This window comes from Drosophila mauritiana, chromosome 3R (assembly GCF_004382145.1).
Source record: "Drosophila mauritiana strain mau12 chromosome 3R, ASM438214v1, whole genome shotgun sequence".
NCBI lineage: Eukaryota > Metazoa > Arthropoda > Insecta > Diptera > Drosophilidae > Drosophila > Drosophila mauritiana.
The window spans coordinates 14,169,236-14,182,019 of NC_046670.1; the positions used below are offsets into that span (position 1 = coordinate 14,169,236).

Consider the following 12,784-nt stretch of genomic DNA (forward strand, 5'->3'; position numbering starts at 1 on the left):
CTGTTACAGCTGTCGAAAACTAACTGAAAATGAAAAACCCAAGCAAGTCGTATATACGTGGGGAAATGCCAAAGGAAAAGCTTTAAATGCCGCTCAAGTTTCATTTGCATCGTTTCGATTTGCATTAGTGGCTATAAAATATGTTCAAACTTTGGCAGTAAAATCAAATGGTTTAATTTAAAAAGTCGTTAATTTTATTTATTTCAGTTTAATGGCGGCAAATAACGGGAGTTATTGTCTCGCCGCTTCGTAGGATTATCTAAACAATTAATTAAATAAACTTTAATGGTGGCAAGTAATTGATTTAGGGTATTGACTTGAAGTTAATTGAAATGATTCGATCAGGTAATTAATTGACTGTCATAAAAGGAAAAGTAACAAACAAACAATTCAGTGAAACTTTTAAATATGAGATAATTTTGAATAAAAGTTGATGCAAAACGTCAAAACTAGTTAAGTATGAAATGATATTATTATGAGGCTCAGCACTTGATGAAATTTTTGAAAATAAGCATCTTATTTATATAAATCATATTTAAGAGTGTATACCCAACATTTGCGCCATAATTAAATTCATTTAAACTTTCGAAGATCGCACGTGTGTTAAGATGTATATATATGGAAAAATGCCCAAGGCCGTAATGAATTGTGATTCGCCTGCGAAACTTAAGCTCTGCATGCCAATAGCCGTGAATTTTGGTTATTTGCCAGAGCTACGACTGCCATTGACAGTGATTTGCGTTTGGCAAAAACTTTTCCGCCATTTCCATCGCTAGCCGGAAAAATGTCAGAAAAATACTCGGCCCATATGCGTGCTGAGGAAAATTCTGAGGTGTGGGCATATAAGTGGTAGTACGGAGGGAGCAAACTTTTTCATTACGCAATTCTTGCGTATGTACGATGCTCTCGGCTCTCGGCACAGTGAGGGACTTTTTTCAAAATCACACTCATATATTCAGCTTTGCTTAAAAACTTTTCTAATTCCATTAACGTTACGCACATGCTCAAGCTCCCCATCGTCCATTCCGCACTTCGTTCGTCCTGCCCGTGCTATTGTGGCCGGTGAAGTTTCGCCCCACGTGCATTTCGCCCTCGACAAAAGGACTACACTGAAAAAATAATATAAGTGTACGAAAAATACGATCTCAATTAAATTGAAATATCTGTTTTTTTTTTATTTATAGGAATATTTAACTAAACAACGCTCACATATTTTTCAATAATTTCTATATTTTTCCTTAGGCATTTTTTTAAGTGTCGCCTAGAAACAAAGAGCGCATTTTGCGTGACTTTGCAAATTCAGACAATATTGTTTGGCTCGTTCCCAGCCGCTTTAAAGTGAACAAAAAAAAACAGGACAACGTCTATAATGAGCCGTAGTTGCGAACAGATTTCCTCCGCCCGCCGAAAGTCATTTTCCGCCCGGGGGATAAGTTTGGTTTTGTGGAGCGCTTTAAATCTGTGGGGAAAGTTAAGCATTTTTTCCACGTCTCATTTCTCAGCGCTCAGCGATTGCCATGGTGAGGGACTGGATTTTGGGTTCCGCTATAATTTGACTTAATTTTTGTTAATAATTATTTTCGCATTTTCGGCATTGCTTGTGGTTGATAGCAGGCGGCGTTGCCCGGACGAGGGATCAGAGTTAATTAGTTTGTAATTATTATAAATTGAAGATGAATGCTTGTGGCAAGTTTAATTGGATATTTGATGTTTTTAAATTACGCAAAAATGAGCGTGAAATATTAGCGCCACATCTATCTGGCCGCATCTTAATTTTAGCCCCAAAGCCAGTCCCTGCGAGGGGTAAATTAATTTTTAATGCCTTGGCTTTGTCACTGGGCCCGATATTTATGTTCTGAGCCAAAGCAGCTGCCTTGCGACGGAGCTGCATGCTTTTTGTGTCATCGACCGCGCTTGTGTCACACGTGCCACGCCCATACGCAGCACAGTGACGCCAGGCACAGTGGAGATGAAAATGTAAGAACATTCCTACTAACTAATTAGACATACATATCTATTAATAACATTTATTTTACATATATTTAATAATTGCTTATATTATATTATTCAATGATGCTGACAATTTCTTCAACCCTTTGCTGCTTTGCTGCTCCACTGTAGATTCAAGTGGCAGGGGCTGCATCGTGTTCGGTTTTGTAGAGAGGGCGCCAAACAATTAATCATAATCTCGTGTAGTTGCACAGCCAAGTGCCTGGGCCACGTTCTCAGCAGTTTTTCATAGTAGCGAACAATAAATTTTAGAGCCGCCGGCCGCGTCTTGAGCAGTCATAACTTTGAATCAAGAAAGCCACGTAGCCTGGTACACGACCTCCCACTCCTCCGCCAACTCCCAGCTGAGGGTGAAAATATGTTTAAATTTTACTTTAGTTTGCCCCAATCCTGTTATTGTATTATCATTTTCCCTATGTGCCACCGAGCCACGTACATTTGTAATAATTTAACATGAAATATGCTCCGGCGGGTGTGGGACCATGATAAAGTCGTTCGCCTTATTTATCCCCCATTGTTAATTCAATAAGGTGGCAATTGCGAGTAGCTGCATGCGTGCCCAACTATTTGTCCCCATAAATCTGTTCGAAAGTTTTCATTAAGGAAAGTAAAGACATTTCACTACCGGATTATATAGGCTATAAACTATTGTCTTTTAGTTTTTCAAAATAGGATTAGGGCTTTTTACTAAATGAAAGAAATCTCATATATATATGAACCACCTTTGAGCTTAAAATTCAACCATCTTAAATCCCCTTGAAATAATAACGAATAATTGCTATACTCTATCTATAAATTTAACAACTTTAAATGGCGTGTATATTTAATAAGTTTTTTGTTTCCCTAGTGCACTCGCACTACACTTTTGCTAGAGATTTTTTGTAAAAGCATTTTCAGTTCCCCTGAGCCGAGAATACGTGTGGTGACCACACTGAGACCCAAAAGTACGCATCTGTATGCAAAAGTACACAAGTTCGGTTGGAAAACTTGAACCTTGGGTGTTTGTTTTATTGGCAATGATACACAAAATTGTTTGTGTGTCCTGCCAGTGAGCGAGACAAACTCCGTTTTCCTGGTACTGCTTCCATTTCCATTCCCATTTGATTTCCATCTAACACTGCTCCTGCCCCTCGTCCGTGCCATCGCCATCACCCTGTTGTTTTCTTTGGATGCCCAAATTGATTCTATTGGCTTTATTGTGATAAGGTCAAAAGTTAATGTAAATGTTGTGGCCCTGTGCATTGAGACAGTTTGCTGGGGGTTTTGGGTTTCCAAATTAAAACTTCCAACTTTACTATTCTTTTTGATGTGGCCGTAAGGGTCTTTCCCTCTGATAAACACTGATCAAAGTAAACTGGCACCAGGGAATCGATCTACGAGGCAGATATGCAACTTGGTAGCACATGAGCTGCTGTCTGACCAAAAACTAAACAAACGGTTCTGCATGTGGCAAGTGTGACAGTTCAGATGGATTTCGGGTGCTCTGAGCTAGATTACGTCATATCAAAAGTAGCAAAATAATAACTAGTGCATCGAATTCTTAAGAAAGTATTTCATTTCAGTTTATCTTAAGTTTATGTATTAAATCCCATGTCACGAGCTATTAAATAAATGTAATAAAAACTGCAAACGACTTAAGCTTTGCTCAATAGCTAAACAGAAAATGGATTTAATTTTCGATTTTGAAAACTTTTACCACCAATTGGTGTGGACACTATGCATAAATATTAAATTATATTTATCTCAACAACCTCTTGGTAATTGAAAATATTGCCACTGACAAAGGTTTCCAATTCATAAAAGTCTCCTTAATTATTTTCCAAGCTTCACTCAATAGCCCGCACTTATTGCACTTTCTACTCTGGAAAAACCTCTGAAGCGGAGTTAAATTTAAAGAGTTAATTTCCTCTTCTCTCATCCCAGACATCCAACCACATACTTTTTGGTTTGTGGATGAAGGAGTCAAACTGAGGCAGCTAACTGACAGCAATGCCGTGTCGATGTCAAAAGCATCCATTCTCCACTCAATCCGCCTGAATACCATTGCTCCTCCATCTCTCCCCACTGAACCATAAAAAGCAATGCCAACTCCTCCTGCTGGATCTCCGGATCTCATCCTTGTCTCGATGCCGGAGAAGTCTCAGTGGTTGGCTTTGGCAAAGTTTTGTGCGTAACATGAAAAACTTCGATAAATTCACAGTTGAAACAATTACCATGAATTTTATCAAAAATGATACGCGCTGTTCGTATCCGACCATGCAGCAACAATATTTTTTAATGCACTTTGGGGGAAAATGAAACGCAAGAAGGATGCCGAGGCAGCTGCTCGGGATAAAGATCTGTGGGGTCGAATGGGGCGGGGGGGAGGTGTTGCGGAAAAGCAGCAGCCCAGTGGAAGCCCAGGAAAAGCCATGAGGAAAACCGAGGGAAATGCCTGACAGATAGACCAGGAGCCAGCGTGAAGTTGCCGGGATGCTGCTGCTTCTCCGTAAAATGTAAGCGCAAAATTGCTTGAGAAAACTTTCTCAACTTTTCAGCTAATATTTGACTTTGGCAAAATAAGCAGACGATGAGGAAAAAACAACGCAGCGACATTGCATCGAATGGGAAAAATATATATTTTCTTAAACATTATGCGACGACATTTGCGCTGATGTGAAAGTATCTTATGGATACAGAAATTCCCTTTGCTCCCCCTCTTCAAATTCCGCAGCATATGCAGTGGCAGGCCAATGTTTCGTTTCGACTTTTATGGCTTTGCTACAGAAAATATTGTGGGAAAAAAATCCGGAAAATATTTATGCGTTGGCAAAGTTTTTCGCCCTAAACGCTGCAATTGAAAATGAACATTAAAATTGATATTGGCCCGCAAGGCGGACAACTTTAATGGCTGTCAATTGCAGGCGAGTGCGCAAAGTTTTTACCTCTTGCTCGACCTTATTTTTTTTGGCTCGAATTTGTGTAAACTTAATATTTTGTTATTAGTTTTGCAAAAGTGTCCAATGGTTTTTATTCTATTGCAAAAACTCGCTGGCAGCGCGGGAAACTCAAATAGATTTTGAGTAGCTTTTCAGTTTGAGTCGACGTTAAATGAGAAAAGTTTCGTCGAGTGTTTGTTGCAGTTTTCCGTGTAAGTTGGCCGGTACTCCTTCGTAGCAGGTGAAGTGTCCTCTTCTCTACCTTTATTTTGATTTTCCCGCTCCTTGTTTTCCAGCCGTTAATGATATTTTGGCCAACAGTTTAGCTCTTGAACTTATTCAAAAAATCAATCAAAAAGAACTATTAAAATAATATGTTGCCTTTATAGAAGAATAATAATCAAGCAGTTTATATAAAAGTGGTCTTTTAAATCAATTTCAAAGTTCTTTGTTTAAGACATCGGTAAGTCTCGCTTGATACGAGCAAGTTTCTCGAACAACAATAAGCTTTTAGAACAAATGCGAAGATTGAAATGTGTCAGACTAGTGAGCTGTTCTTAAATTTCAATAACTTTTGCAATTGGCACACTTTTCCGTTGGATCCATTTCCTCCATTTTTAGGCCACCGCATCACACTCGCAACTCTTGGCTCCGCCCAGTTTACTAATTTTAGTTTTGCAACTTTTTGTTGTCCAAAAAGAACAAACATACAGCCATATACACACATACACAATAAATAAACCCCAGCGTCTGTGGAGACCGTAGAAACAAGCAAAACTATGGGACGTGGGAAATCTACTGGTAGCAAAAACCAAGCCGAAAAAACAAGTGGAAAAGTCCGCAAAAATTTTTTTTAAAAAATATAGAAAGAAATGGAGGAAAATTAAGAGCAAACAAAAAAGGCAAGCGTCGCACTCGCAGAGCCGAGCATATTGTATTGAGAGTTCGTTTTAATTAAAAGCAAAAGGAACGCCAAGAATGGCAGCGTCAGATTGCGGATTGAAAAGGTTACTGCAGCGCTGAATTTATAAAAATGATTAAAAAAGTTGCAAAATGCAAAAGGCAGAACAAACAATCACAAAAATTGCACAGAACGGAAATAAATTTAAGCAAAAACCGAATTTGTCAGACGGCGAAAATAGCGGCGCACAAAAGATGGAAAAAATGAACAAATATTTGAGTGAAAAAGTATAAGCGAAACAGGAGCATAAACAATGCATTGCGGAATATTTGCATTGCGTATACGCCATGTAATAAATAAAAGTGGAAGTGGCATATTGGGAATGGGAATGCGAAGTCGAATGGATATCCAAATGGAACTGGGCAAGTGGCTGCTCCTTGAGCCCGACTCTGCAAACTTGGCACCGGCAAACAGTTTCCAACTGAATGGCTTTATATCCAGCGACTAGAGCTGCATTTGCCACAGCTGCCAAGGATCTCTGGCCATCCTGAGTTCCACCTTTATCCACTCACTTCATACGCTTACCTCGGGCATTTTCATCTGACTTTCAACTCCTCTGTCTACTTAGGATCATAAGTATAATTTGATACGTATCATATTAAGATTTAAGGGTTTATATGTTCAGTGTTTGTGTTTTAGAATATCTACTACATTTTTAATATTTTCTTGTTTCACATTTTTACATTCTTGTTGATGCATTTGATTTCGCAAGGGATATTACCCATTCGGAGAGTATAGTTGAGCATTTTCTTCCAGTTTTTCCATGCCATCATCATCGTCATCTTCGTCTGCATTCAACTTGCAGCTCGTTTGTGCCAGTTTTGCTCGTTTACAGGCTTTTACCTGAAACTATTACCTACTTGCCGGCTGGGTTGCTCGATCCTTGCCACGCCCCCATGCCCCTCGACATTTTCCGCACCCACCCCATTTTACCTTGACTAGTTTTATTTTGCTACTGCAATCAAGTGTCGAGTCGCTGCATCTTATAGTTGCGAGTATGCAGTTTTTTAGCTGCAGAGCAGCTGCAGAAAGTTGCTCATCTGATTACATATTTATTCGCAATTTATGCATAATTCTAGAACAGTTCAGTTCATTCTGCGCTGGCTTTAATCAGCGGAGAAGTGAGAGATAACCTTTCGGAATCGAAGGCATGCCAGAAAACAAGCCCTAGGCAATCCATCAAGGCGTATCATGCTCGGGAAAACCAGCCCCAAAAACTAAAACCCCACCAATTCCCGAGTGTATAAAACTGTCAGGAGCTCGCATACACTCTTCACAAAGGAGAAAAAATAACAACATAAAACACTTTACCATCTGATACTCAACGTTAAAGTCCTGCTTTAAGTCCCACCAGCAAACTATTCGGGAAGCGAAAAAAAAAGATGATGAATCTTTTGTTGTTTGTCCCACCTCCGAAAGCCACTAAAAATGTTAACTAAAGTGAAGCAAGAATATATGGCCTGATATGAACAAAAAGAAAAGTGGGAGGAAAGGGAAAGTAAATGTAACCAAGATGAAATGTGCGGAACTCCACCAGCAGCAATAACATGTTGAGCAAAAAATTATGATGGAAATGGGGAGCAGATGGAAATGGGACACGGGCAAACTGAGGCAACTTTGCCGGAGCAGAGGGCATTGACAAGCTGAAAATAGACCTGGCTGTGGCTCAGCATAAAACTAACAAGAAAATTCCGAGATATGCATTCCATTCAGGGCGTAACGAATCATGTAACTAAGCTCTCACTTTTCGTTTTCTTTAAAATTACGAAAACCAGGAGGAGCATCTGTCGGATGCCAAATGAGAATTGAGGAAAGGAAATGCTTTTAAGCAAATGCTAATTAAACCAGAACCTTTTTGCGAAGCTGAGAATGTTGAAACTCGAGATATTTCAGCATTTGAAATGGTCATTTAATCCGTTTTAATGGTGATATGAAAATGTTCGATAGGTTTGATTTGTATTGTATGGAAAAACAATCATAAATCATAGTTGGGTATAGGCACAGCTTAGCATATTTAAGTAACATGATTTTAAAGTGTTCTTAAATAACACTTACCAAATTAATGTATCATCGAAAAAAAGTGCCACATGTCAATGTCAACTGCGATGACAAAGATAAATTCTTTCAGCCAGCATATCTTTCAGTTTCCCTGCCCAGTGACAGTCATTACGATTTAAATTTGAAAATAGCCCTGCGCCTGCTTTAAATTTCCAATTCTGTTTTGTAAATTTAATGCGCTGTTGAAGATGAAAAAAAAAAAAACTAAATGGCGCCAAATTCCGTCCGGCAATCAAGTAAATTCAAAGCAAATTGTCCGCACAATGGCCCAAATGTCCGCAACGGGGCGGCCATCATGAATGTCCTCGAGGATACGGCAAGCCAACAGCCTAATGCTCATTATTTTGCGCTTGAGAAATTTCTGTCTCGTCACTAATTCATCATTGTTTCGGCACATTAAATCCTTGAACGTCAACGCATTCGTTATCTCATCGCATGTGAGCCGAGGGTCCTGAGCCAAATACTCTGCTTTTTGGCCAACTCATCGCCGGGCTCACATGGTCAGCTGTCTGTGCGTCCTTCCGTCTGTCTGTCTGTCGGTCTGTCGGTCTATCTGTCTGTCATCGGAGTTTCGTCGCCAGGGCATGCTTGAGTGATATTAACTGACCGACAATCAGTCAAGGGCAACTGGAGCATCAGCGGCCAAAGCAAAGTTGGCCAAAAGAGGCTTATGCGAGATTTCTGCGCGTCCCCCGCCAGCGGAGATAAAGTGGAGCATTCAAGCAGTGGGCAAGTTGACCATGAATAGTCCTAGTCATTTTTGAAGATACCATGTGTTTAACCCTCTGGTTCACCTGTGTGCCATATAAGTCATTTAATATAAGAGTATTTCATACAAGCTTTCTATAATATTTTGTCTTAGAGTAAATAACTTTTCTTATGGGTTGGTAAATATCAAAAATCTTTACATTATTTTGTGCTTAGAAAACTATCGCTATCATCAGAAAAACTTGGCAAGTAGAGGGTTAATATCCCCTTTCAAGGATGCCTGTGTGGCTTGCATGTTAATTGCTTTCCAAGCTAATCGAATTTTTCGCCTGTCATTATGAGTAATGTGTCTAGGATGCGCACATAAAGCAATTTGTCGAGAAGATTGCGCCGAATGGCAAATTGCTCTAAGCGCTCGGCAATTTAAACTATTCGGGCTTAACGACATACGGACATAAACAATAAAATCGTTTAAATGTAATCCACCGCTGAATCAGCAAAAAAAAAAGGTATAAAAAAAGGGATGTGCGAACCCGACGTAATCATACATGTCATCTGGCCTTAATTTCATATGCAAACAAAACATGATTACAAATGGCAAACGAGCATACCAAAAAAACATTCAACAGAATGGCAAAAAAAATATGGTAAAGAAAAAATATTTAACACGATGGCAAAAACTGATAAACAAAGGTATGCAAATATTCAAAATAGCAAATGTCAAATGCCCTTGCGGATAAATGCAAATTATAAACGGATTTCTACATTCGTGTAACAAGTGGAACAATGTCTAATTATATTTCAGAATTTTCTGTGCCAAACTGGTCGTATTTGCATTAAAGCCTTGAAACCAAAGTGGTTGATTGGTGCTAGGACTTAAGAATTAATAAACAAATTACTCACTTTTCCAATGCTTTAGTGTCGTAGTTGTTAGCAATGCAAACTGTGTCACGCAGCTTAGTCAACTTTGGTCCTTGGGGACGAATATCATCCCGTAGTTGTCGTGGCAATAAATTCAGGGCATCCTGCGGGGGTGCCCAGAAAAAGTCATATTACATCGCTAATTTATGTAGCACATAAGTTAATTTCTGTTTGTCTGTTATTTGTTGTAATTAGCCGACGTTCAAGCCGTTGTCCCAGGGGCCATTAAAACTCGTCCCTGGCCGCCGGAAAAGCGCCATCCCATAAACAAACGAAAAACTGTTGCTTCCGGCGACAGCGTGTGAAAAAAGGACAGCTACTGCTGGATGTATATCCTTGCGTAAGAGATGGCCGTAGTCCGGGCTAATTATTTTGTCGGTCAGCCAAAGTTCATAGTTCACATGACCCAAAAACAGCCGGAGAAAGGGGGGAAAGGCGCTGCACACTCATGGCTGGTTCGTTTATACAATTTTTACTATCTGACCAAGTAATATAAACTTAATTAATACCCGCGTCAGTCGACGGGTCGGGCATTTGATTCATGGCCTGCATTTGCGAGCCGGGCTTAAATGCAATAATGGATGTGGCGACGCGAAATAAAAATAAAAGTAAACGCATTAAAATGCGCAAAGTCTGACCTCTCACAAAGTGAGAAAGCGTAAAGGTCGAACGGCGGGTCAGCAGCGCACAAAGTCAAGGAATTAACGATGGCGACCTTTTTGGCACCTCTGCCTTTCGGAAAAAAGAGAAAAAAGGGACATACAGAGAGGCAAAAATGTTAAATGATTTAAAGAACTTGTTTGCCTGCCAAGTGATTCCTAAATGCCTTAAAAGTTATTGAATAACTATAACGGCAAATAAAGTGTGTGAATAATAAATATAAAACAAGATTATTGAATTTCAAGAACAATAAGCTAATGATTAACTTATATACATGTTTTTCCCTTTTTTCTGTGAAACACTTTCACACCTACTGTGTGAGTATATCGCAATCCAAAAAGAAAATCACTTAACAAACAATGAAATCCGCGCGGATAACGAAACAAAATCTATTATTTTAAGTTCTTCATGTGCAGGTGAAACCGCCCTTTCCCCACTCGAGTTTCCAATTTTTCCGCCCACGTGGCAAGCTCGCACTTATCGACAGCTTACCGTACCAATACCAATGGAATCGGTTTCCGCTCAGGATGCATTCAGTGCTGCCAACTTGGCTATAATTTAGCTAAATCAAAATTACCCTCCACATAATACATCATAAGCTATTTAATAATCTCCTACAAAAAAGGTAAATAAATCTTCTTTGAAATATCTGGCTGGAAATAAATGTCTTGATTCACTTATTATAAATATTTTTATAGATGTGAATTGGTATGGAGGTAAAAAGATCTATAGATTAACAAAATATTTTTAGAATAATTTAGGAATATTATCTAAGCTAGCTTGTAAGAAACATAATCGTAAAATATCTTCGATTTCTTTCGCTAATGCTGGCTGCACTGGTGGCTCTGTCATTGCAGGAATGGCTCCTGTGCCCGCGGAGGGACTGCACCTGTCCAACCTGTCCGTCCCGCGTATTATCGACGTGGCCCAAAAGGCGAAACTCTTCTGCAGCTACGCGATGGGCAATCGGACGCTGAACTCAGTCAAATGGTACAAGGATGGCCTCGAGTTTTTCAGGTGAGCCCACCCACAAACCGGCTGTGGCCGTAGACCAAATAAAATTGCTCCCACCATTCCCACCTGGAACTCTTGAGCTGGCTACAGCCGAACACGAACCCATCCCTACCCCGCACCATGAAAATATTTTTCGGCATTCAGTTTGAAATAATAAAATGTCGCCAGGGAGCCCCGGAGATTGGGAGTTGCGAAATGTGCCGGCGCATTCATGCAGATTTTATGGCGCAAATTGAAAACGTCATGAAACTGCAACACTGCCCGCAACAAAGTAAATTCCCACCACCTCCAAAAAACAAAAAAAAATAAAAATAAAAACAAAAAGAAAATAATGGCTGTGGGCTGGGTCGCTTGAAAGTGTCGCAACTAATTTAAATGCTTAATTGAAATGGATTTTTATGGCTCGCCTGCAATTGCGGCCAGGTGACGCTGCCATATCGGGCCCAAATATGTGCGAAGAGGGCTTTTTATTTAACTGGCTTAATTGTTGCACATTGCATTGCCGCATATATCCACGTATGTATGTGCATATATCCAGGACGACCGTAGCCCAGATCCGTGCTCTCCATCCGGGACTTAATCGAGTGTGAAATTTTTAACAAAGGTGTGTGTTTGGGCATTACAAATCTTTTTTAATGTTTTGGTTATTGATTTTTAAAGCCCCGCTACATATGTATATGGCGAGGTCAGGTGGCAAAAAAGTGATATTTATGCCAAATATCAGAACCATTTAACGGTTTATGGGCTTTGCCAAATGGTCGGACACGCCCACTTTGGTGAAAACACTTACGCTTATATTACTTAAACTCTTTTCATCATGAAACTTAAGTATAAACTTGTACTAAAAGTTCGTTTAATGAGTTATTTTTCTTGACTTTATATCTTTTGTTTTTTAATAAAATCTAGATTATAATATATTTATATTTTTGAGATAATATTTTTAGTAAGAATGTTTGAATTTAGATTTATTTAGCTCGGAGCTATTTGCAAACCACGCCCCCAGCAACAAGGTTCGATGCGTTTCGGCCACCGCACTCGCTTTGGGTTGCCCAATTCGAAATGATTGTTTTTGACATATTCGCGAGGGGCGTGAGAGTGGGCTTGGCAGGTCAGGACGATTGGCGCAGAAGGGGGCGGATTCTGGGCATGGACTAGCAGCCAGTAATTTACTGCCGTAGGCAGTTGGCTCTTATCAATTACGTTTTTGTGTGAACGTTTTGATTGTGCGGTCTGCACTCGGCTTCAATTATTCATGTGCATTTGACACTGCGGTTGCTTCCATCTGTAACAAAAAACGCCACAAAGGATACACGCACTTCGAGTGCAATTCTGAATTTGTTCGACCGTGCTTTTCTATTTGTTAAATTGAGTGTTTACGGGCACCAAATCGAGCTAACAATCCATTTGGTTATTGCGTGGACAAAGAAAGCACACAAAGTTCGGACTTAATGATGGTCCTTCTTGTTAATAACGCAGTGCAACTTATGTATAGCAGAAATATTATTAGTTAAATAAACATTATAGAAGGAAACTC

General features: G+C 39.7%; 1 protein-coding gene across 2 annotated transcripts in view; it reads left to right on the plus strand.

The window, feature by feature from the left end:
* The window catches only part of LOC117143553, a 37,094-nt gene that overhangs the window by 17,389 nt on the left and 6,921 nt on the right, over positions 1-12,784 (plus strand). For both annotated transcript variants that reach the window (XM_033308294.1, XM_033308295.1), the window contains exon 3: positions 11,094-11,253. In XM_033308294.1, coding sequence (XP_033164185.1) covers positions 11,094-11,253 — 160 coding nt within the window. The remainder of the gene's footprint in view (positions 1-11,093; positions 11,254-12,784) is intronic.